General features: G+C 35.5%; 2 protein-coding genes across 7 annotated transcripts; one reads left to right on the top strand and one right to left on the bottom strand.

Moving 5' to 3' along the window:
• Positions 1–331: 331 nt before the first annotated feature.
• LOC107905146 (protein SABRE) lies at positions 332–19,520 on the bottom strand. Of its 6 annotated transcripts, none has more exons than XM_041094234.1 (23): positions 19,051–19,520; positions 18,508–18,619; positions 16,987–17,247; positions 16,262–16,464; positions 15,820–16,042; positions 15,048–15,218; positions 14,848–14,949; positions 13,050–13,301; positions 10,244–12,349; positions 8,192–10,046; positions 7,896–7,999; positions 7,343–7,699; positions 6,917–7,035; positions 5,918–6,164; positions 4,815–5,039; positions 3,578–3,717; positions 3,079–3,151; positions 2,795–2,896; positions 2,523–2,705; positions 2,060–2,398; positions 1,797–1,964; positions 1,111–1,483; positions 332–923 (listed from the first exon to the last, which is right to left on the bottom strand). In XM_041094234.1, the coding sequence occupies exons 1-23, from the start codon at positions 19,119–19,121 to the stop codon at positions 826–828; spliced, it is 7,884 nt and encodes a 2,627-aa protein (XP_040950168.1). In that variant the 5' UTR covers positions 19,122–19,520; the 3' UTR covers positions 332–825. The 6 variants fall into 6 exon arrangements, with proteins under 6 accessions (XP_040950168.1, XP_016687211.2, XP_040950169.1 ...); XM_016831722.2 differs by having other exon boundaries at positions 2,532–2,705; XM_041094235.1 differs by having other exon boundaries at positions 8,192–9,797; positions 19,051–19,463.
• Positions 19,521–24,164: 4,644 nt separating this feature from the next.
• On the top strand, positions 24,165–26,645 carry LOC107905145 (neuroguidin). Its single transcript, XM_016831721.2, has 8 exons — positions 24,165–24,338; positions 24,413–24,500; positions 24,594–24,773; positions 24,875–25,057; positions 25,127–25,303; positions 25,383–25,537; positions 25,659–25,785; positions 26,265–26,645. The coding sequence occupies exons 1-8, from the start codon at positions 24,295–24,297 to the stop codon at positions 26,274–26,276; spliced, it is 966 nt and encodes a 321-aa protein (XP_016687210.1). The 5' UTR covers positions 24,165–24,294; the 3' UTR covers positions 26,277–26,645.
• Positions 26,646–26,662: the final 17 nt, after the last annotated feature.

Genomic DNA, 26,662 nt, shown 5'->3' with positions numbered 1-26,662 from the left:
GAGCCACTCAATCATTGGCGTTTTTGGTTACAAGTTAACCAAGGGTTCCATAGGGCAAATCTATCCTTTTTATTATTTATTTATTTATTATTATTTTAACTAATTTTATTTATTTTTGTTTTATTTCTAATTTGTGTTTCTCTTGTGTCTAGATCCGGGGTTTCCGCATCATCCAGAATGAACCAAAAAAAAAGAGATGATTCAGATACAACCATGTTTGCCACCACAAAAGAAGCAATGCCTAGGATTACTTAATCAAAGTGAACTGCAGAATAGATAGAATCCGATCCAATGCCTAAGATTATTTTTAATGTTCAAATGGCATCAAAAGGATAGTAACTTTCATATTTATTTCTATTCCAATATATATATTATTTAAATGTATGTACAAAATTATAGTACTTGGTAGCTCGTATAATCTGTTTATATTTTCTACCCAACCTACAAAATTTATGGATTTGAACCTGCTGCAATCACTTGGTCAAATGAAGCAGAGGGTCATAAAACAACAAATATGATCTAACCCAGGCTTTCAAAGATCAATCACCATAGAATACAAGGGTACATCATCAACCAGTACCTGCACAGTCAATAACCAAGCAGGCATACCTTCGGTGTTCTTCAACCATCTTTTTTTTTTTTTTGAAGATCAGAAACGAGTCTGTCTTCAAGCACTGTTACATTTTAGCAAAACAATGCGGTTGCTTGTCATCACTGCTCTGAAGTAATTGGGCACATATTTGCGGACTGCATACTGTTTGCTCCATTCAAGGCCTTCGAATAATACTGTCATTTGATGAGAGACGAGTCTATTCATAAAAATCCTCATGGTGAGGATCCACTAGAAGAGTCAGTTTCAAATGAAGTGATCTCCAACTCCATCGGTGATGATGGAAGTGATTCTCTCTGTTGAGAAGATGAACCTGAACCAGAACAAAGTCAAGTTGGTCTAAAACTATATCCCTCAATGCCTAATAGGGAAACCTCAAAAATTACACAAGTGTTAGAACAATACTGTAAAATGAGGAAATGCCACTTCTTTTCTTTTCTTTTTTTCCATAAAAAACAAAAAGAAAGGTGAAATTAAAAGGGAGATAAACTCGTACATACCTTTTTGTCCCCTTGAACGGAACTTCTTTGTGTGCCGCCTAATAAGTCTCTTAGCTTTGGTTATGGTCAACTGCCTAGCGAATGGAGAGATTTCAGCTTCACTCTCACTCCACTCTCCATGGAAATCATTCTCCGCTTCACCTCTCATAGTTCGTAGCACGAATTGTTTGGCTTTACGCCGTTGAGTGTTGAAGAGGCCCCTAATGGAAGTAACAAATCCATCACCAGCTCCATCACTTGGACGCTTAAGAAAAGCTATCGGGTACGGGCCAGGTTTCTCAACCTGGTCATTGTCACTGAGATTGAGGTCACTATCAGGAACACCAGTTCCACTTGGCTGTTGAGTATGTGCCTTGTCTTTGAATTTTTTACCCTTACCAAAAACCAAATAATTAATAGGGAAGTCAGCAGATCTGCATTCAGCCAGCCCAGTGGTTTAACAAACAAATTAAGCTTCACCATACTTGCAAATGCAGTTAAGAACTATAAACTCTAGATACTAACAATGTTTGCCATCCCATGTTATTGCAATTATTATGATACTTTTAATTGTGAGATGAAGCATTACAATTTCCAAGTCATAAGCCAAGGAATAGGAGGGGGAGCATGGAGACTAGTGACCGTAAAAGTTAGAGAAATTTATGATTAGGGAGATTTGCAGGTAGGTTCACATCCATATTCCTTACCTGCATTCCTGTTACAGACTTTAGAACTCCCCATATAATATGCTTCTTAACTCGAGAGAACAGTCTTCTCCAAGTCCCAGTGAACTCCACACGGTGAAATGTATCCATCAGCAACTTGAGATCATTTACAACAAATCTGGACCCTTCATATGTAACTAGTAGTTCAACCTAATGCACAACAGAAATATACGTCAATAAAAACCAAAGAACGGAAATACAGAACAAGAGATGACCAAATTAAAATTAACCAAAACTAAACCAACCTGACTTATCTTGATATTGTGAAATTCCATCATTTTCCGAGGCCTAGATTTTTTCTCTTCATTGGATTTTCCAACCTTCTTCTCTTCCTGAGATGATCGACCAGACTTAACAGATTTTGTGTCTTTCATTTTATTTTTAGAGGATTCATCTTGTTGCTCAGTGGAAACAAGTGGTCCACTTTTAGTGGAAGAAACGCTGGAAGAATGAGCCTGTAGGACAAGTTCATTAGCCACTGATTCTGCAACAGTCTCTTCCCATGTTCTGTCAAAAGAAGATGTTCTCCTCAACTCAGGGCCAGAACCAGAAACATGTGATTTTGGGTCTTGTATCTTAGATGCCTGCATGCGGGGTTCAAAAATGAAAATTAAAACAGAGAAATATAATGATCCAAAGCTTAATATAGGAATATGACTTAAATAAATCACTAAGTTGACGAAATACTACAAGGTAGGGAAACATAACGATCCTCACTTGGGCAGATCCAGCTGGAGCAGACTGATTGGTAATGGATGTACAAGACACACTTGGCTTGGATGGTACCTCAGACTCCTTTGTTGAGTGGATGCCTGATGCAGAAGCATCATGGTTTAAGGCACCCTTCTTTAGACGTCTTGCAACAGATGTTGTGGAGCCCTTCCAAACTTCCTGCATCTCCAAAATTCAAGCATGAGGACATTCACTAATTGCACTAGAAATTTGCTCATGGACTTCATGATCTGAAGCCCAAAACTAACCTGCCGTCTTTGCGAATCTTGTTCTTCTTCTGGGAAGAAATACCCCCACATCATTCTGTACATTGTCTCTGTCAAATGAATCTTAAGGGGGTATATCTCTACCTACAGGGTAAAGAAATACCTCATCGTAATTTTTATAAATAATAGTAGTCACAAATGCTTCTAATATCTAATATAAAAATAGGCACCCTAGCTTCTCAATCATTAAACACTCAAACTCATTTGAAATATATGCTCAAGGAATCAAGGGCTGACAAAAAGAAAATAAGAAAATTGAATTTTACCTGAAAATGATCCAGAGAGGAGTTTCCATCTTTCGGAGCACCCTGCTTCGCATCCACATGAAGCATGACTTTTCTGCAACACAGAAAGTTGATATATCAAGATTTTGTGGAGAATTATTACAGCATAAGCTGAGCTATGTAATCCAAACTCTTCACACTGAAATGTCCAAATGAAAATATATCGGAGGACATAATCCCTGTTCCCCCACCCCCACACAACCACATGAAAAACCACAAGGAAATATTGGTAAAGAAAATAAAATTTCTTTATAAAGAAAACCATGTTCACAAAAAAAGTCAAGTTTCAGATAGCAGAAAGGTAAAGTAAAGATTGGTGGCAAAACCAATCAACCATAAGATAGAAGTGAATACGTGACTAGGTTCTGTTGGCAGAGAACCACCAAATTAGGTTTAAGGAGGTTGCAATGAGGCATGTTGCAACTAAAACTATAATTAGATAAAACACCTAAAGCGACAGAGTCAAGGAAATAGTTTGTACTTTCCCCATTCTGGAGGAGGATTCCATGCTGATAAAAGCATATCAGATTTGTCATTGCGCAGGCAGTTTCTCACAACAAAATACTTTGTTGTAAACTGAGCAACACCAACATCTTCGTAATCGCGTTCAAAACCATAAATCTGCATGAACAGGAGAAAAAATAAACTGTAAGATACCAGCCTCAAAAGTAAACAATATTTAAGTGCAAACCCATATGGAAATTAAAGTTTAAACCTCAATTAAACCATGATTCAACAAATAAATAATAAATAACAAGGAAGACAAAATCTCAAAATGATAATAAAAGCAATGGACAGAAAAACCAATATTGACTCCCAGCACTCAAAAGTGCAAGCTGCAGAAGAGGCAGATGCCTATGACAAGCAAGGCACAAATTTCTAAAATGAGAAATCAATCAACAACTTTATATTTAAGATGTCAAATATATAAGTTTGGTTATACAAGTTAAAAAGTTGATTCCAATCACTTTCTAATGAATTTTAAATACAGGCACTATCTGACCTAATCAAGAGTCCTCATCAAAATCAAAAGCTCTAAGTTCCCTTCACAGCTATCTTCAACAAAATATAAAAGTATTTCACCCTTTTCTTATTCCTATGAACGATACATGTATTATCTCACCATCAAATAAAATTACAGCTCACAAAAATTCAAAAAGAGAAGGCAGAATTTCTAAGAATGCCTTTTGCCTTTCAAGATCTCCATCTAGGCATAAAAATGGAAGTATACATTTCAAATAAAACAAATTTATTTTGGCTTGTTTTATTAATCTTTCTTGATTTGCTTCACTATTGTAAATGAGTTTCTCAATAACTTTTCTTGCAGATGATATATACAAATAGGCCTGCATATCTTTCCAATGAAAAAATTTATAACAAAATGAATTGATCATATATTTCTTGAATTTAATATTTCATATTTTTATGATTACAGCTTTCTATCCTGATGCCTTATCTTGTTAAAACTAATATTTCTTCATTTCTTATGTAAAGACACCGCACATGGAGGAGGTGCAATGAGCTGTTTATTTACTCTAGATTACATTTGGGAGGGCGAGAGTTTGCTCTGTGCCTTTGTGCCTAAGCACATGGCTTGAATAATCCTGATTACTGTTAGTTCAGGGCAACAAATGTATTTGGGAATATGGCCTCCACCAAGAGATAAAAGCAGATATCAATTAATACTTCACTAGCATATCAAATCTTCAGGAACTCACCATGTCATTTATCTCTGCCTCAGCAAATGATTTACCATCCACAAGCATACTCCATACAACTTTGTTAATTTGCAAAGAAATTCGCATTGCATAGGATGGACTTTTGTTGTTTTCTTTCTCCATTAGCCGTAGCTGAGCTGCTTTCTGCAAAGCAACCCGTAAGGATAGAGATGCAGCTTTCCTCGATTTTTTTGCATTAATAAGTTCTCTCTTCAGTCCTTGCACCTATAAATATAAAGTTCATACTGCTTAAAATTTGTTGCTCCACATGGTATCTTAGAAGACAAACAGGCATATAGAATCTTAGAAGACAAGTACACAAAAACAAAATCTATGCCCAGACAGTAATACGAAACCATGAATAAAAGATGTAACAAAAAGAGCAGATAAGAAGAGATATAGTCATAAACAGAGAGCATGCAGCATTTACAGCAACTGTAAAATGCCTTATCAGAGTGCACTCTTTAATGTCCAAAGAGCATTTTTGAAATAAATGCCAGATCACAGAATTAAGTAAATGTAAATTGGTCTTTTCTAGATTTGATGATACAGTACAGGTAGGTGGAGTATCTTCCTACATTTGTGAAGTTATACTGACAAAAAAACAGCCCACCAAAGGACAATAGATTACCCACATTGAATTTCACTTTCTAGTAAATTATCCTCAGTTCATACCATTATAGTTTCAGATACACATGCTTTGAGTGATGGGTATAAACAAGCTGAGAACTTTATACAAATTGGATTTGGCAAGAAAGGGATGTTAGAGGAAACTTAAAATTCAGTCTTAAACCAGAAAGATAGTGTGCATCTTCTTTTAACCGCGTATTACTGATAATAATTTCCAATAATCACTGCATTTACTGCAGAAAGAAATTTATGGGATCCATATGTTCCAAATCCAGTTTTTTTCACATTGCATATTAAAATGTTGTTGATAAGGTAAAGCACAGAAAATTGCAGCTCTCCACTTTTCTTATATGAATTTGCTTATATTTTAGGCCCACTAACAATATTAATCTTTTAAAAATTCAACATGAGAGTAACTCAACAACCATGGAAACTTGATACTTAGAGATTGTTGACAAGGTTCTCTTTCTTACCAATATAGATCTCTCGCCATTTACCATCCAACAATCACCTTCCTTTTCCAGATGGTCTCCTGAAGTATCACAATGAATAGACAGCTTTTTAATGTCATTCAATAGCAATTTCTGCTCCCGCTCTTTCTGTTCAAGGGTAATTTTGGCAAGTTCCACCTCTTCAACACCATCAGGAACCACTTCATCTGCCTCCTCTCCTACATCTTCATCATCTTCACCAGGACAAGAGAGACTGCTTTTTCGAGGCCTGAATTAAACATGTTACCAGCATTAAATACCAAAAAAGTCTTTGGTGGAGTGCAAAGATCACGCAACTGATTTCATTAATAAACTAAGTGACCATTGCATCCATACAATATATGTTGAAGAATAGGTTACATTTAAAAAAGATCAATATAAGACTGTTAGGTAATAGGTGTAAAGCAGCTTACATATTAATAAAAAATAATAAAACAATAAGTACAACTATAGCTTTTAATATAGTTTGAAAAAGAGGCCCAGTAAGGTTCATAAAACCCTACTGCAGATGGAAAATAAAACGAAAATTTCACTATCATCTAAGCACATGAAAACAAACACCAGAAGAAAGGAAGTGGAGTAGCTCGTCTAAACAAGGCAAAATTGCTTTACACATGCTTTTTAAGCAAAAGATGGCAACCCATGGTCAAATTGATCTTATCAAGCCAAATGCAACGGTTGGATTTGGATCCATCAAGGGCGTTCGTACACGGGTAGGCCCCACATTTGCAAATGAAAAGAAAATGCTATCTATCCAGAACACTATTATAATAATGCCCATTTATCAAACTACTTGTTTCAAAAGATAAAATGGAGAAACAAATATCATTTTTAAAGACTAGTATCTGCCAACAAATAGATTCAACAGGCCGAAGCACATGAACATGTGGAAACTCCTACAACTAATTTCATTAAAAAAAATACATTATTCTGAAAAAAAAATCAAAGAAACAGAAGGAAAATACTGTGGAATGTACTCACTTGGGAAGTCGAGCAAAGAGAAGATTGGTTAATACATCCAGCATAACCTGAAACTGGCGAGATGTCATGCTAGCTGTTATGTTGTCAGAGTTAAAGGTCAGTTCCTTTAATGACTTCACCTGCAACAGAATTAAAAAGAAAGACATGCAAAATTAATGGTAGTCTACAATTCAATAAACTGCCAACCAGTAAAGTGATTAACTATAAATGACAGCAACTTCTATGCTGTGCAATAAACAGTACTCTCCCGTTATTTCTCCTCGTTATCTTTGGTATTGTTTTAAAAATCAACATTTTCCTTTCTTCATGAAATGTTTAGTTTAAATGCTTCACAATTAAATTACATCTCTTTTTACTTATGTTCAAATACTTGGAGATGGACATAGAAATCCTTGCAGAAACAAATACCTTAAGAATATTACATACCTTCAAGTCTGGGGTTCCACCTTTATGTCTTGTGTACCGGAAGTACATATCACAAGGCATAAACACTCTTTCAAGTAGAGCGCCAGTACGTTTGACCTTCGGGGAACTTCTACGAATTTTTGGAAGCCACTGTAGTCCAGCCCCAGGATCCACATCAGTTGGTGCAACATGAGCCTGTACATCCTCCAGCATCACAGAAAACTCCATCTTCTTCAATGTCATGTCATGCTCACCTTCGGGAATATGGACATTTCCAGTACCAAGTGCTTGCTCAATCAGCTCAGAGCCAACATGAAGAACTGAATGAAATGATCGAGCTAAAACACGACCACAAACAGCAGCAAGAAGAAATCTCCCCTGATAGGCATGAAAGGAGTAACTTTACTGAAAACATGACTAATATAAGATGACAACCCCCAACAAATCACTACGAGATGCAAAAATAAGATCATGCATAGTGAACTCAGGCAATGATTCATAAGTAAAAGAAATGTTCTGAATGTTTGCAAAAAGAATGAACAAGCTTATAAAATGCAAAAATGTCACAACTTACATTGGCTTCTTCAGAGTGAAGATTGAATTGAGGTTCAATAACATTCACCATAAAACGCATAATCCCTTCCTCTTCCGAATCATTGCCCTCACATTTTGCTAGTGCTACAGTAAAACATACTGTAATTTAGCAACATGATAATTATAACAATGTCTTTGATGCAGCTAACATTTATGGCGGATGATGAATGAATTCGTAATTGCAAAATCCTCACTAGCATTAAATGGAATCCAAGCATCTCAAACTTAATGTGAAAAAACGAAATCTCAAAATCTCATACTAAGCTTGAGACATACCAACTGCAGCAGTAGATGAACTTTCCAATCCAACTGCATGTGATAGAGATGAATGTGATCCTGATGTCTCTATGTGCTGAGAAGTAACACCTTGATTGGTAGAAGGGGATTTTGAAGCATCCTCTTGAGGCATTTCAGGTTCACCAAGTTTCTGTTTCTCCTCAACTAACTTCCTCTGTGCATACTGCCGAGAAGGTGAAGACTTTTGAGGTTCAAATGCTTTTGATATTCCACCAACAAAAGACCACACAGCATCTCTATTTTCTATGGTCCACAAAAGTTTTAGGCCATAAACAAAAATTCGCTGACAATTATCGGCTATAACCACATTGTAACCATCATCATCACTAGGATCTGACCGAGCATGCTCATCACTCTCACTCCCGTTCTCAAATTCAGATCTGACATATGTCATTTCAAGATTTTTTCTTCCAGCCTCCTGCCATGCCAATAACCTTGCAGGATCAGCCTTTGGGGCCTGCCTCCTGATAGTAAAATAATCAGATGACAACAAAAATCCTTCATCACGATGCTTCTCTGTGCAAGCATTCACATATTTACTTTTTTCACTAGGAACTCGTTCCATGGATGCAGACTGAGAAGTTTTCCTCATCATTTTAACTACTTTCGTGACACTAGTGCAGTCTTCTTTGTTTAAATAAACCTTAGGCACATGAAGGTCAAGCCCCTGGTACACAAGATCAAGAGGATCACGCTTGCACTCAAAAGTATATTTTTGCTTACCCCTACTGTAACAGATTTCATATTTAAGCTTTGCCATATTAAATGTCAGTCCTTTTGCTGGATCATCATCATCTAATGTCATATGCTTTATGCAAGTAGGTGTAGCATCTAAACGGAGCATAAATTCTGTCATCACCCTATCTAAGGACAAGTTTCCTGATCTAGGAACTCTTGGAACTCCAAAACGAGGCCAACGAGAAAAGGAACGCAATTTATGAGGAGGAATATAGTTCATATTCCAGAACTTAATTATCCAAGCTAGATCATGTGCACCGACATTGAATGTTGGTGAAGCAATCGAAACATTCCCCGCCTTACACTGTACCCCATTTACAGCTCCATCTAGAATAGTGCAATCTGAGGCTGAGGCAGATGGGGATTGTTTGTCCAATGGGGCAACAAGGGGCTTAAGAGAAAAGTTCCATCGGAGGGAAAGAGAAGTAGATCTGAAAGGATCGAATACTTTCTCCCTAGGCTTCCCTTCAATAGGAACTGCAAATAAATAATGATTCATGGGATTGCCAGACTCGCATTCCCAATCCATTGTAACCTCAAGGCTGAAGACTGGAGCTTCAAGGAAAGCACCAGATGAAATGGTGGGAAGTTTTAAGCTTCGACTATTTACCAAACTCTCCAAACTACTCAAGAAAAATTTAAAATCCTTAGCAGAAACATACACACGGCCATCTGATTGCTGGATCTCCATAGAACCAGAAACAATTTGAAGCTTGTCAAGCTTTTCATAAGGATCAGTAGTCGCAAGAATGTTCCATTTACTTTCAGAAAAGAATAAGGTGATATTTCCATGGATGTAATTTCTCATTTCATCCCACCACGGTAAGCTCCGCTCCTTTTTTGGAACCTGTGAAAGACCAGGACTCCTTTTACTTAAATTGGCCCTACGAAGTGCAATGGTGAAAGCATAGCTTATGTCAGCAAAAACTGGTTCATATCCCACCCCAAACGACACTTCTGCTTTTTTAAAATGTATAGGCAAATCAGAGTATGTTTTCATCGGTGGAGTTGTCCCACTAGCCGAACGAAGCATGCGGACCTTTCTCCATCTCCCAATGAAGACATCATGGGAAATTTGGGGCTGAAAACATGTTGCCTAATTTTCAAAGAAAATAATTTCAATCAGAGTAAGATCAGCAACCTTCCACCTTCCCTTTTTTTTCTCCAAAAAGGACATATAAAAGATAAAATTCAAAATATGATTATCTTTGCATTTAATGGGACAAGTAAAGAAAAAAACTTGGGTTGGGTTGGGTTGGGGGGGGGGGGAAGGCATTAAGCTTATGAGTTTACCTGCTGTGCTAGCACAACACGTCCTTCGCATCTACCAGAAATTGCAGAAAAAAGAGGAAATGTATAATCTCTTAACTGAACAACAAGACTGCCAGCATTTAAGAGAATATTACTCCCATATAGACGTGAAAAGGGTATATTGCTTTCACGACATACTGGATCAAGCTGCTTTAGGATGTCTATCATCCCGTCATCTCCACCATCAATCCTTGTCAATGTCACATCTAACTCTGTAGCAGAAACTGCAAGAAGAGAAGTTCTTGCAGTGCCTGGCTTAAAACCAGCCTGAAAACCTTCTCTACAGGCACCTGAGCCTTCTGATTGTTTTAGCCTCCGACATGCCAAGTAATAGGATCGGAAAGACTGTTTATAGATCTCTTCTTGCATTTTTTGGATTGCTGAAGGATCTTGCACATCAATTTCAGCTCCATTATGGTGAATCCTTCTTTCAGAAGCAGAATCATTACTTTCTGCTGTTTTAGGACACTGGTTGGCGAGGACATAATCATCAAGAAATTTCAACCGAACAGCTAACTCACAGGCCTCATTCTTCATTAAATGGTAATGCTCATCAAGCCAACCCTGTATTGGCTCTTCCTCAATATCAGCAGTTAACTTGCGTATGCAGAACTTTACACGTCCAAATTTTGTTGAACTAGACTTCTTAGGTTTTGAGCTTTCCTTTCTCATGGGAAAAATTAGCTCAGTTTTAGCTTTAGTTATAAGCTTTAAAGCTCGCAACATCTCCTCAACAGCATCATCAATGGCACGCAACTCCAGCCTGAAAGGCATGCAAATATGAACATCAAGTGCTTGAACCACCCAATCCCACAAAACAGCCGTTGATACTTTTGCATCAGATGAGATGGAAGTAGAGGGAATACGAGAAATCTGCATTCGGCTGCTTCTGAGTATCCGGGCCCCATTGAAACTAAGCATCAGCCCTTCAAGAAGTACTCCTATACGGGCATTCTCAGAGAAAATTGACTGAACCTGCACAAGTGCATCAACTCCATCTCCAACTTCAGCAGATATACTCAGCATCTCTACATCAACAGCAAATATAGATTCTTTTTTCTTTGTTTTATCAAGATTACCCGCTTCAATCACAGTGACTTCTTTCTTCTGCTCAGCATCTTTTATACCAGAGATATTATCCATGTGTTCATTTCCAAGTTCCTCGAGCTTCTGACTGTGAGCTAGTGCTTTCAGTTGCAAAACAAGTTCAAACAAAGACAGATGCACATCAGGCTCCCATCTGACGGAGATATCAGTAGCACTGAACAGTGAGCAAACAGCTATCTCCTTAAGGCCACCAGAGCGTCGCACAAATTTTGCGTTCTGCATGTCAAACAACGAAACTTTTGTCTCTGGTTTATCTTCTCCAAGACGTTCCTGATAAATAGATCTGGCCCTTTCAAGTTCCACCTGCGTGGATTGTTTCTCCTTGTTCACACACAAACTGAAGTGAAAGATGTCAAGCAAAACAGAGTATCTCAATTTCCTGCTCTGATCATAAACTGTGGACATTATATTTGCATTACGTGGTGTACCATCAGCTGAAACACTAATAACAACTCGACCGCCCTGAGACCCATAATTTACACGCTTGGGGTCCGCAACAACAGAGTTTTCCAAGTAAGTGTCACCATAGAAACTAACTGAACAACGTTCAAGATTAAAGTTTAAAAGCCGAGTGCCCTTCCCTGATGGTTTTGAAGAACGTCCTGTCCGGCTCTGTGTTGCTTTCTTACCAGCAGAAAGATTTTTTAAGAGTGCTTCAAAGGACAAAGCTGTTACTATGAGTGATTCAACACGCTTAAAGGTTAAATAAATGCCCATTCCAGTCACATCAGCAGAAAGAGCTAATTTACATCTAGGGCCATCTTCTTCAGATGATTCCATGTCCTTTATACCCCAATCTAGACTAACCTTTGCTATATGCAGTAATGAACCTGAATTGGATTCCACAGTGAAAAGGCTTTCATTCAAGCATTCTTGATACTCATCTGCCGTATGCAAATTCACCTCACCAAGTTCCATGTGTACTGTGGTTCCTATACTTGAAATGTTGTTAGCAAACAGATGTGATGACTGTGAGCATCCCTGCATTTAGAAATCAAAGTCAAAAATTGGAGTCTCAGTTGTTGCTTCATTCCAAAAGTCAAAACATAAACCAACTAAGGCATATTAAGTGAATAACCACAAAAAACAAGGAAACAAATGAACATAGTCCAAACAGAAGATCATGCTACTCAAAATAGCAAATAAATTATAGATGTGACCATAGATTGTCCTACACCCACATATATAAAAAACTTCTTATGTCCGAAAATCATCAAAAAGAACAACCTGTCCATATTAAGAGTTTCATAAACAGTTAAAAAGGGATTCTTCTTTTAGCAATATGCTGATTTTAGTTGGTCTAATTTCAAGCGAACACAAATTGTTCATTATATGGACTGCCACCATGGTTCCCACCACCTGGTAGCAAAAAATTGGCTCCACAACACAACCACCCAGAATAAAAAGGCACTTGACTAATGCTTTAGAAGTGATGTGCTAATGGCATGATCATCTGGCAAAAAACTCTGTTGGTGAAGAGCTGAAACTAAATCATAAGAAAGAACTAAAGAACATATTCTGCACATAAATCCTACAATACCAACTATATTGGAAGAAAAATATTACAAGCGAATTATGCACCTTCAGATATAGTCATGTGCTAGCACAGCATAAGCAGCAAGATGAAGGCTCAATCATTTCCTAGATACCCAATATAAATGAGACACAGAATGTTGCTTACATGATACAGTGGCACACCACTTATACTGTAAAGCACAATCGTCATCTCAGGGGCTGAGACGGTACATGTCCACATGATAGCTTTGGATACAGTTGATTGTGGCTTCTCCAGAGTAGAAGTTTCCTCTTCAAGAACCATTCCCTTCTTTTTGGAGGACTGCAACCTCAACCATGGCTTCAATCTACTCATTATAATGTTAAATTGAGTCCCACCAAGTTTAACATCAACTTCAGCTCTAATAGGTGAGATTGGCTGAAAAGCAACAGCGCTAAAAAGAATAAGCCAATAAAGCAACCTGATAAACTATAAACATGACACTAACAATATATTTACCAAATCCACCTATTTTCGAAAATATACAGATACCAAACAAAAGTGAGATAAATTGGTATTAGAAGTAGATTGAAAAAAAAAATCTCCTTTTTCCGAAACAAGGTGGTGGTACGAGTGAGTCTGTGTACCAGGCAAGGTATCAGATAATGGGAATGAATAGAATAAGAAAACTAGAGAAGTTGGAATCAGTAAAGGTAGCTCTACTAGCAAATTTTCTTTTCCAATTGCCAGGAATCACTAAAAGAACCATAAACCAGTTAGTCCAACCAGTTCAATAGGGGGAACCATTCAGCTATCCAGGAAATTCGTCTCCCTGGTCCTGTATTGGGCCTCAAATGGTCAAAACTAGTCCCTATTTGGGAATTGATAAGTTTTTTTACTTCCAAAAAAACATTTCCTGGCAAGGAAATTATATGGGTTTTTTTATGAAGTCATTACCTTTTAAAGGCAGGTCAAGTTGGGTCAAATTTAAATTTATCTTTTCTCGGCAAGCATGAGAGAGATGCTAAAAATTGTAAAGACTAAAGACCACAGATGGGTTAATTGGGTCAGGTTTAGGCAAATTGTGCACTTTCTATTTGGGTTCAGGACCTTCAGGTTAACCAAACAAACTTTGGAAGATGCACCAAATCACCCACACAAGGCCTAGCCATCCTAATAGAAATGATTCAACCACCAATACCCAAAAAGAGCATAACAAGACGATATCAACTACTATTCATTTTCTACCGGTCTACAATGCTAGACATATGACTACATAAAATGCTGATGCCGGTGGCCCAGGTCAAATCCATGAATTTCTTATAGACAATAAATATGATAGTTTCTAAATTCATACTCATCTGAGATCACTTGGTAAAAGGCAGGAAGCCAAGTAATACAGAATAAAATGAAAACTTGATGCAGTGTTCTCAAGGCATGTCTGTGCGCCTGCCAGTGCCTGTGCCTTGCACCTTAGCATACGACAAAAACATCCCAGACCGTTTCAGCCGAAGCCCATTTGATCAGGTGCATGCCTGGTGCGCATAAGCACACTTTTTTGTAAGGCAATGGGCACAAAAAAGAAACGGCCACCAAATTAAATTTCTCTTTAATTTCTTTTATTTTTCACTTTTTTTCATTTGATATACCTTTATAAGTAAGAAAGGGATAATATCAAACTCTATACTTTGCAATATTTGAGCATTTGACACAAAACATTGACCATAAGAAAATCATGCATATTGACCAATAAAAGAACCGCATGCTTTGTAGATAAGCTATAACGCACTTCAGAGTTTATTATATATCTTAAGTTTTATATATATACACACAGACCTATAAAAACTCATATATAAATACATAGAGCTTTTTTTGTGCCTTGCACCCATGACAACACTGACTTGATGATTTGCTATTAAAACATATTTTACCTGTTGTACCACACTGAAAAAGTAAAGGGTAACAACCTGACAAAGCCACCAACCTGCCATGATTGCACAGGACTTGCCTGTATCGGAATGTAGACAAAAGAGACAACATCCACTTTCATTATCTGCAATACAGAAGAGCCAGCTTCTCTAACAAGCTGAAACAGAAAAACAAAAGTTAATAATAGGCCAATTTGCAAGATTATGATTTGCATTATAAAACAGAGAGCTGCAACATAAATAGTAATGGCTATACATGTATCTCACTGAAATCCAACTGAACATCAAGACGCGCACTCTCCCCCACATCCTCAGTTGATCTTGATTTGATGCATTTCAATTGAATGCCCATGATGTTATTCTCAACAACAATATCATGTTGCAGATGCATAAATTTCACGTCTAGTTTTGGTAAATTGAAGCAAATCTGTCTCAAAAAAACAAATGAATGAAATAAAATAAAAGTTCCCACCAATGCATGCAAATAACTGGACCACCACCTATCTTCTTAAATTTTAGCAAACTATTATCATGCATTCTAATAACTTGAGAATTGTCTCTGAGCTACACATCCAATTCTTAGTTCTCACTGATCAACACAAGAAAATATGGGTTCATCAAACAAACATTCATCCTCTTTTATAGGGTTTAGAATCTCTATAATGCACTTCTTTGTCAGAATTTGTTGCTTATTTCTTCCATTAGCTTCATTGTTACCTAAGGATGCTGGCAGTCCGTCCATAAGCTAGCCAGCACAAATGAAAAGAGCTATTTCAAGCAGGTTGGAATTACATCTATAATTGCTCAATCCAGTGGAAGATTAAAAATAACAATTTTCATGATAGCTAAGGATGTAAAACAAGCACGACCAAGCCCAAAAATAATATTTTACACACTAATAATGAAGTTGCCAGTGGATGCTTCTAATCTTTGAATTCATAGTAACTTAAACAGATAAGGGCAACCAACCTTAGAAGACAGGAAAACACATAGCAAGCTTATCTCTATCAATGAGTAAAAGCACAAACCTTTTCTGGAAACATAGAAGTATACTTTGCCAATGCTAAAATTGCAGATTGTTTTTTCTGAGGCTTTTTAGTGGTTACATAATCAGCAGTCGGCCCTGTAACTTTATCGGTTTGAGTAAAAACATCTGGCGGTTCTTTATTCTTTGAGAGTAGCTCCTCATTGAGGTTCACAACAATCTCTCCACAGTTAATGTCCACATTTCGAACAACTACACCGGCTTCCCTGAACGAAGATGATACAAATAGAGGAGCATTTTAGCGCATAAAGTAAAAGCCAAAACTATATATATATGATTAAGCAGATAATATGTGTATGAGACAAAAATGCAACCCAAGGAGCGTAAAACTTACCATCATTAACAGACCAACAAACTTATGTCAAATATAATGGGTTGCAATGGTTGGGGCACTGTAAAGAAAATTCCAGAAAGAAAAGAAATACCTATCATGGCCAAATTCACAAGAGAGAGAGAACTCTTCACAGCTAAAAGAAGAAGAAGGCTTTTCCATAAAGCCAGAGAGCATCTGAATAGCATAGACAGAAATGGGTAATATGTGTAGCTTAACAAACAGATTGTGTTTGGAGCCACCATCCTTAGATATGTCTACTTTGAGTTCCTTAACTTCAGCAGTTGCTCTGGGCGTCTGCATAGTTACAAGATACAATTGAGCATAAGAACGTAAAAGAAAAAGGGCAACAGAAAAATACATAATTAATAAAAGCATACATTTGTTTAGGATCTATGTGAATCTAGGGCATTCAGAGACTGTTGAACCCTAACTAGATGATAATGCATATATGATATTAGGTGTATGAACAAGATCAAATGAAGTAACAAATATGTCAATCAGAATCATACTCTAAGATGAATTGACTTCCAAACTGTGCAGGTGTGTGAATCATGCAGCAGCATAGGAACCAACAAAAAGTTATTACTGGATTTCCTATTCAGTAACTTACAATCAGAAGAAAGGTAGCAATCAAAAAGCATTAACAATATACATCATCCCCCACCACTCCCTTAGCTCCCCATTCAACATTACTCCAGAGCACACACGACAAAGACATATCCCCCAAACCTTAAAAATTATGTGCTGAAAATGAATTATGCAAAAGTGAGATCACTGTTTAAAAGGGAGGAGAAAAAAAGGCCAAAGATCAGTTACCTTCATAACCAAATCTGTGACAGACACTGAAAAATATCTTGCAATGTTAGCTACAACCATCCACTTCCCCCTGCCTGGAGTGCGAGGTTTCCGGGGTCTAGATTTCTGTGAACTTTTACTTGAAGGCCTTAGTACAACTTCCAAGTCACATATCAACACCTGCAGCTTTGGATCCTTAGAAATAATGCCAGCCCCAAGTTTAACCAGGGATTGGCGTAAACTAAGCTTGATTTCACCCACTAATATGGATTCAACAGCACCCTGAAAATTTTCCCAAGAAACAAAATATGTTCAACACCATGAACAGGCACATAGGTACCGAAATAGGAACTGGAACAAAAAAGCAATAAATTATAAAAAAATTAATACATACTGAAATAAATTCAGATTGTTCAGATAGCCTTCATGATTTTCAAAGGGGATTTTAAACTATTTCTAATGTGTTGGACTGGCTTCAAAAACAAACCGCCTAATCCACTTAAGAGTAGAAAGGTCAGTAATCAGAGTAAAACTACATACCGGGCCATAACTATAGCATCCTACTCATTATTTAACCCTATATTATGTATATAAATATTCCAGTCAAAGAAGTTCAACTTAAAGGCACACTTATCTCTTGCACGTGCCTCCTGAACATCCATTTAGATTTATTTCCAGGAAAGACAACTCACCCCAACTTAAAACAAAATAAAAAGACTTGGGATGGCAAGGTTCTCCGCAAACTAAACACAAAATGATTTTACTGAGGTAAAATGTCACCTCACAAACCAAATCCATGACAAAGTAATGCTTAAAGTTGACAGCAAGAAGAACACCTATAGTTGCAGTAATCTGCCAATTAGTATGGCCCATCATATAAGAAACAAATACCAAGAACTTACCCAAAAACACAGAATGAGAGGAAACTTCAACTTATAAAGGTCCATGCTACAATTTAGGTGAAATTACTCCGTATTATTCTCTTAAACAAATCTAGATCTACTTTGTGCTTGATTGGAAAAGAAATGGAATGATAGAAAAGTGCAAGAGAAAACTAAAAAGAAAAGTAAAGACACTTCTGAGAAATAGGAGAGGTAATCTATTGGAAGCATTTGTGAATGAACAGTTTTTTCTATCCAATTTTAACTGAATTGCCAGGATTCTAAGTACTTAACCTCCCTTCCCCCTCTTAGATTGAAAGGAACATGGAATGGTTTGGGTAAAACATTGGATTATGGACTGACAAAAACTCATGTAAGTGCAATAACTTTTCACTTTTCCCCCCTTGTCATTCCATCCTACCAAGCAAGTATGAGAAATATTTTATCTTTGCATCCACTTTTCTCTCCTTTCCAGGGAGGAAATTACTTGTCTTTCTCGCAAGTAATTTGATAAACACCGGAAGGAAAGTCAAGTTGTTCAAAAATATGACTCCTCTCGTGTTAGTGACTAGCAGAGGCTTTAATACCTAAATTACATGTATGGACCCTAATTTAACAGAACATTGAATATGAAAACAACCAATTGAATTACAGGAAAAACCTTATTGAACTTCACAACAACATCCTTCAAACATTTCCATCCACCAACACGGAATCCAACAGATGCTCCAACTATCCTGCTTAGAATCCAAGCTAGCAACCTTGACGCAAATCTGCAAAGGGAATAAAACATATAACAGAAGCTTTAACTATCCCTTGGGGATCATCAGCTCCAAAGTTCGAACAGAAAAGAAGCAATAAATTGAGGAATAAAAAAGCACGTAATATGAAAACAGTTCCGATACATAAATATGTCATTGGAATTATTCTGCTTAAGGATAAATACATTGACAATGCCAATTACAAGTCTGTAACAAATTAACCACGTATGAGACAGCTTCGTCTTAGGAACTAGAAATAACATCAAGAAACACTAAAGGCTAACAAAAGGATGCCAATTAAAAAGAAGAAAAAATCAAATGCATAAGCAAAAAGCTGATCGAAATAACATTCCAAAATTCAGATAATACACTAATAAAAGCATGCGTGCCGACACTTAGATAAACAACTTCAAACGCAACAAGTGAAAAGCAGGGGGACTTACATGAAAACCATCCACAATGTGATGGAAATCATAAAGAATCCGAAGAGAAACTTGACAGGAGAAGCCGCCATTTTTTTTCTAGCGACAAAACTGTAATTCTACGGAACCGTAGAAAATCCGATCAAATCATCCAATTCGGAAAAAGAATACGAAGCAGCGGCAAATGTAACAGCGTCCGAACATAATAGCATTACAAAGTAGAATAAGAAGGAGAAAAAGAGGAGACGAAACCCTAAAGAAATTGAGTTTCCAAAAGATAGAAAGCGATCTGAGAGTTCAGTTGAAGCAATGAAAGCGACTCTTCGAGGATCAGAGATCGGAGAGGAGAGTGTCGACGTGAAAGAAGATCCGATCCATGATTTGCTCGATGATCAAATGAACTGACTGCTCCTGTTATTTGTTTCCGGTTTTCTTTTTTCTTTTTTAATTTGATTTGGCGAGTAGTGAAGGGTAGGATCTAGTGGTGTGAGGGTGCAAGAGAAGATGGGTGTGCTGGGGTGTTTTCTTGAGAAACGTGAACGGGATGCCAATTTTAAATGCCGAAATTGTCCTCGGGAGATGAGTGGGGGACTAAGGAGAGTCAACGCCTTTTTGATTTGCGTCGGCAACTCGGCATTTTTTATTTGGCTAAATCACTATTTAGGGCCTGAACTTGATAATTTTCTCATATTGGGTTCTGAACTTTTTTCTGTCCAAGTTAAGTCCTTAATTTAGCAAATTTTCCTATATTGAGACCTGAATTTTTTGGTCCAATTTAGGCTCTAAACTTGGTAATTGTTCCCGCATTAGAGTCTGAACTTGGAATTGTTCCCATATTCAGGCTTGAACTTTAGGAATATTTGCTAAGTTCAAGCCCTAACTTGGGCAAAAAAATTTCAAGCCTCAATGTGGGGATATTTGCTAAGTTCAAGGCCTGACTTGGATAAAAAATTTTCAAGCCCCAATATAAGAATATTTATCAAGTTCAAGACCTAACTTGGACAAAAAATTAGACCCCAATATGAAAAAATTTGTCAAGTTCAAGTCCCAAAATGTTATTAGTCCTTTTTTTTATTTGGTTGAGGATGAATTAACGTGGATCTGGTGCCGTGGCTGAATTTGATTGGTCCAATCCAGCTAGGTAGTTAACGATTGCAATTATTTTATAATCTTTTATTTTCTCTATGTATGAATGCGATGGAAAGTTTTCTTTTAAAGGATAATTTGGATAAAATCAATGACAATTTTTACACAATATTAAAATTTTGGATTTTAGTTTACCTTTCACTTGTACCAATTAAAGCCTAGAATTTTAATATTCTCTCAACTCAAGCTATATTTCATTTTAGTATTTTGTTTCATAAGAGTCATTTTAGTAACTTTTAAAAGTTCTATTGTAAAATTAAAATCAAATTGTTCTTTTTGGAAGTTGATCTTAGACCATACATAGTTAGTAAAAAAATATTTTGTTTGTTTAATACGAGTTCAATCACTTCTATTTAAAAAACAATATGTTTTAGCATTTTAGAAGCAACTATTTACTTTTAAAATATATATTTTTCTTAAGAAAATTACTCAAAAAATCATAATATTAAATTTACATTTATAAGAAAATAATTAATAATTAAATTACAGGTGAAATGGTAAAATCCTTATAGTTAAACATCTTTTTAGGCTTGTGTTCAATTCTTAGAATTATATCTTTTAATTGTTTTATTTAAACATTTCATATACCAATAGTAAATGATAAAAATATCATTATATTAATATTAAATTCTTTATTAAAAGAGAGTTTTTAAGTAGTCTCGCACTAATTTGGTATCAAGTTAACTTGTCACACCTACGATGTGGGTGAAAGAAAATGTTTTATGTTAAAAGTATTTTCTTTTAAAATTTATTCAATAATAAATATAGGTGATGTGATAATAAATTTGTATTTTAATACTATTGAATATGTGTTCGATAGTATTTCAATAATTTCATAACAATAGGGTAAAAGTGACATAAACTTTATATAAATAATATAGATATAGATAAATTTTCCCTACACTAATTGAATTCAAACTAAATCTCTAATCCATAATATAATTAACTTAAGAATCAGGTAACAAATCTATCTATTTAAAGAAGATTCCATACATCTATATAAGGAAGATTTTAAAGTTCAAGATTTTAACCTTTCCATTAAATCAAATTTTCATCTATTTAATAATTATTAATTAGGACAAGGGTGAAGCATAAATAAGACTTATAATAATGCTTTTATACAACTTCCATCCTAGCTAGTAAATAATCTCCTTTCGAGGAAAAAGAAAATCCTAAATGTGTCTTGCTTGTTATTAAACAAATGCAAGCGATTATGGCTATGATAACGTTACAAACTATGCATGGAATTTAAATTAAATGGTTTTATGGATCAAAATGGGGGATCACCATAATATTTGAAAGAGACATCATCAATCATGGATTTAGAGGATATAATGAGTTAATTATATCAAAAGACTTAATTTAAAATTTAATATCAAATATCGTATTAGTTTACTTAATAGAATAACCAGAAATTTTGAGCTAACAAAGTTAAAATTTTCATTGAAATAAGAGAAAAAGAACAAAGATATCAAATAATATACCATAAACATAAACGCAAAAGTGATGACATTGGGAGAGCTAAAATATGTAATAGCAATAGTTTTGAAAGATAACAAACTAACAGCAAGTGGAAAAAAACTATAAATAATAAATAATTTAATTAAATGAGAGAGAGCCAACTAAATCTATCTATAAGTTGGTTTAGGTCTGGTTCATGTCAGGTTTTATAAAAAATTTAGGTCTGTTAGATAGGTTCGAGCCCATTTTAGTCCAAAAGATTGGCCTAAAATATTATCAATGCCCGGTCTTGATAAAAATGTTAAAATACAGACCTAGCTCGGGCCACTCATATTAAAATTGTATATAATTTTTTTTAAATATAATACATAAAAAATACTAAAAACATTAAAATAAATATTTACCAACAAATTGAAAATAAATTTTAAAATATCTTTATACTAAAATAACACCAACATAAATGCAACTTAATAAACAAATGCCTTTAAAATAGTAGCAAATTTAACAATAAAATAAGAGTTATACAATATCTAAACAATAACAACAAAATAATAGCAACATAATAATGAAATGACAACAAAACAGTGAGAAAACAAGAGGAAAATAACAAGAAAACAACATATTTTTTCTCTTTTGCAAATTCGGACTAGGTCGGGCAAAAAAATCTTACATGAGGTCCAACTCATTTTCTAAACAAGCATTGTTTTTTTTTTGCCCAAGCCTATTTTTTGAGTTTATATTTTTATTCAAACATTTTAATTTTTCGAACAAGCCTCCAGACTAAATAAATAAATCTGGACTAATAAAAATTTATAGTTGAAAATAAAGTTAAAAGACCATCACAAATTACCAAAAATTCAAAATTTATCAAATAAGGATGAAATGATGGGAATAAAGATATTTTCCTGGTTTTTAATTTAGACCCATTAAAAATTAAGCATAATGAAAACTAGGCCTCACATACCATGCAACATTTTAAAAATCATTAAATATAAGAATAAGTAACTCAATAATACATCATTAATACATAATAAAAGCATTTTGCTCGTAAAAAGGTGTGAAGAGAAATTAATTTTAAAAAATAAAATAAAACAAAACCTCATATGGTAGGCTTTCACATTCTTTAATTTACATATTGATATTAGCCATAAGCATGTAAATGCATGTAATTTAAATCAATATTAAGACAAATTTGCATGTATTTTAAGTCTATTTCACTATCAACCCAAATTGAAACATCTCATTTCCACGAATGGACAATACATTATCAATAAATAAAAACCCAGTATACAATAAAGATCTTATGCTGAAAAAACCCTACCTGCATATACTGCTTAAATTTTGTCTAGCCAGAACTTTGACCTCATATGAAAAATAGATCAAACGAAATTAATTAAGATTTTCAATAAAGAAAATATTAGAATCTCACAACATTCAGTCTTAATTAAATTCGAAATTAAGATGAATCAAATACTTTAACAAACGATAAATATCTTCTAATATCATATTTATCGTTCATAAATTTAAAACTCGATTCATTATATGAATGATATCGAACTGTGTACTACTCAATCCAATAAATATTGATGAACATAAATATTATTGAATGCGTCTAATATCAATATCACCAACTCATTAATTTTAAAATAAGCATATTTATAAGATTTTGAGAGTAAACGGATTGCACCGGCGTTGCTGTGATCAGAGACGAAGTAAACACGTCGGATATTTGGATTCGCCTTTCTAATTAACATCCAATTCCCCATTTTTTTTCTTCTCCTCTTCTACGATGCAACAAATGACAATTTCTGGTGGAAGGAAAACAAACTTGAGAAGAAGCATAATAAGAGGAAAGGGGGGCAAAGCCTATTGCTCCGACATTTTTTCCATCTAAAAGTACATCTGACTGTCTAAAATTAAGGGAAATAAAAAGAAATTCTTTGTTGTGAAAAGAAAGTAGCTAAAGAACAAGTGGAATTAGTTGGCTAAAATAATGCAGCGAAGGTAAGGCGGGATTGATTTGAATGAAGACTATACTGTTATTCGAACTTCTTAAGAAACATTCCATTTACGAAGTAAGATTTGAACAAGAAAGAGTCAAAATGAAGCCTATCAAGGTGGGGGATGGATTGAATAAATGTCCTTTACATATTTATTTAGGGTGTTAATAAATCTGTCTAAATAATTAGCCATTGGTGAATTAATCTCATGCATCATCAATCAACCATCTCATCAATAAATAAAATAATAAAATGTTTGAGGACTTATATATAAATATTACAGAATGAAAATATAGGGCCGAACTGATAAAAAAATAGTACAAGTATCAAAGTGATAATTTAACTACAGTACAGGGGCCGAAAGTGGTATTAACCCTAATTTGAATGGTAATGGACCTAAACGAGCTAGTTTAGGTCAACGAATCCAGTTTGACTCAACCAATAGATCCGTAGTCCGGCTTGGGCTGAACAGAATTCAGGTTTTGGGTATAAAAGGCCTGAGGCCCAGATAAGGGTTTAAAGCAATTCAAAAACCGAATGCTACTAGTTAATGGGGTCAGCCGACTAACCCTCCTCCTTTATATTCCCTGCTCAAAGTACGGCGTGGCAGGTTCGTTCTTCGTAAATTGCCGGTGAAGTGAAGTTTAGTCGATAAACCATGGAAGAGATTAGCAACAGAAACGAGAATGAAAGGTTAAGAAGGTAAGTACTGTGTGATTGATTTTCGCATTTAGGAGCATATAATTTTATTTATTTATTTATTTTTGGGATTTCAGGGAATCTATCCAATTAGCTACGGTGTTGAAAGAAATGAAATCAGGCTTAGATGTAGTGACTACCAAAATACAGGCTTTAACTGCTAAGGTGACGAGCTTCGGCCATGTCCAGTCGCAGTTGATTATTTTTTTTAGTCTTATGATGTTTTATATCAATAGTTTCTATTGATTTGAGTGACAGGTGAAAGCAAATAATTTCCCAACTACGGATGGGATAAGTTATTTGGAAGCCAAGCATTTGTTGCTTCTAAACTATTGTCAATCACTTGTGTATTATTTACTTCGCAAGGCAAAAGGGTATTCAATTGAGGGACATCCTGTTGTTAGGAGTCTTGTTGAGATTAGATTGTTTCTTGAAAAGGTTTGAAGGATCTTTCTTTCTCTTTGGCTATTTAGTTTTTTTATCGATTTCTATGTTATGGTCTCAATAATTGGGGTTTTTTTTTTTTGGGTTATAAACAGATTAGGCCAATTGACAAAAAACTTCAGTACCAAATTCAAAAGCTTACAAGGGTTAGTGGGAGTGCAACGCAGCAACAAGGAGCTTCAAATGAAGCATCAGATGGACGTGAGAAGACACAGGATCCATTGACTTATCGCCCGAATCCAGATATGCTTATTAGTAAAGCAGATATGATACCAGATGTTAGTTTTGCTATAAATATTACCTATTGAATTGTTTTTGTTTATTAAGCTTTTTTCTGTGTATTGTAGGATGGTACTGGTGTCTATAGACCACCCAAATTCGCTCCTGCAGTTGTGGAAGAGGATCAAAAGATGTCGAGAGAGGAGAGGAATGCTTTAAGGAGGGAAAAAGAAACTTTGCGAAAAGCTTCAAGGAGTGGTTTTATTAGGGAAATGATGGATGATTTAGAAGGAAAACCTGAAGAGGTCCGTTGCTTGACTGTTTTTGTTTCATTACTTGGACTTATGAATTAAGCTAACACTTTTTTGTTGCTAACTATTCCAGGTTAGAGAAATTATTGGACCTGAAAGTAGAGAACTCACTAGATATATGGAAAAGATGGAAAGGCGTGCGCAGCAAGAGGAAGAACTTTTCACTCGTGCTCCCGTCACAAAGATGGACAAAAAGATAGAGAAACACTTGAAGAAGTCAAGAAATGGGTATGCGCTTTGACTTTCAGTGTCTATCAGTGACAATTTTCAGTGAATAATTTTCATGGTTGAGTTTTTGGTTGTATATGTGATTCCCTCTGTTTGACCGTCTATCCCTTGTTTGTATCAGGTTGCTTGGTCTGACAGACAGTTTCTATGATGAAATTAAAACATTACCGTTGGGGGGTGATACCAATGAGCAACCAACAGTCTTCGGTAATGGTAGCAGTGGAATGGGGAAGATAAAAAAGCGCAAGGTATGTTGTTTGAACATTCTGTTGTTGTCTCGTCATTTGCCCTAAATTTTCATTCCCCCACATCTAATATTATTGACCTGGATAGCACCGAATCATAGCATTTCCTGAGGCTAGTTATTCAGTTTTATATTGGGATTGAAGTTGTGCATGTACTTTATAATTCTAATCGCAATGTTAGGACTCAACTTGTTGTCTATGGGACTACTTATTATAGCCTAATGCCCGAAGCACCTCATATCTTGCAAGAAGCGTGAGGTGGCAAATCCTCGCTTATCTCATTTGTAGACTGGACGTTAGTTTATCTTATATCAAATGGCATCCCTATGGTTCTCTTTACTTCTTTTGCTTTATATAATAATTATGCTGTATTTTTCCTTCGTAGGGCTTTTAGTCGGGCTTGGTAGTTAGTATATAGAAAATCAAAACGTTTCCCAGATATATACAGTGGCTAACATCTATTTTCTGCTTTTTTTTTTCAGAGGAAACATTAAATGGCAACAAACTGGATGTACATTTTAAGTGGGGTGGAATGGCAATTTTGCATTGAAGTTTTCTATTGAAAGCATGTTCTGAAGTTTTGGATTGTGCGAAGAATTTATTATTATTTGCTCCCATAGACTAGCTGATTAGATTGAAACATACCATAGGGACTAAGATTCGTCATGTTTCTGCACTAAAAATCTTCTTTTGCTGCCCCCTTGAGTTGTATTTACCTAAAAAATTAACATAGGAAGTAAATGAAATGCTGTTCCCTGGCTGATCATTTAGGTTTTGTTTGGTAGGAAGAACCAAAAAGTGCAATCCTGGAAAACCGGTTGATTTAATTATTAAGCTATATCTAGTTTATCTAGTTCAATTGATTCAGGTTCCATTAAAA

The sequence above is a fragment of the Gossypium hirsutum genome, chromosome D05, assembly GCF_007990345.1.
Source record: "Gossypium hirsutum isolate 1008001.06 chromosome D05, Gossypium_hirsutum_v2.1, whole genome shotgun sequence".
Taxonomy (NCBI): domain Eukaryota; kingdom Viridiplantae; phylum Streptophyta; class Magnoliopsida; order Malvales; family Malvaceae; genus Gossypium; species Gossypium hirsutum.
The sequence above is the reverse complement of the archived record's forward strand: the minus strand, read 5'-3'. Positions and strand labels throughout refer to the sequence as shown.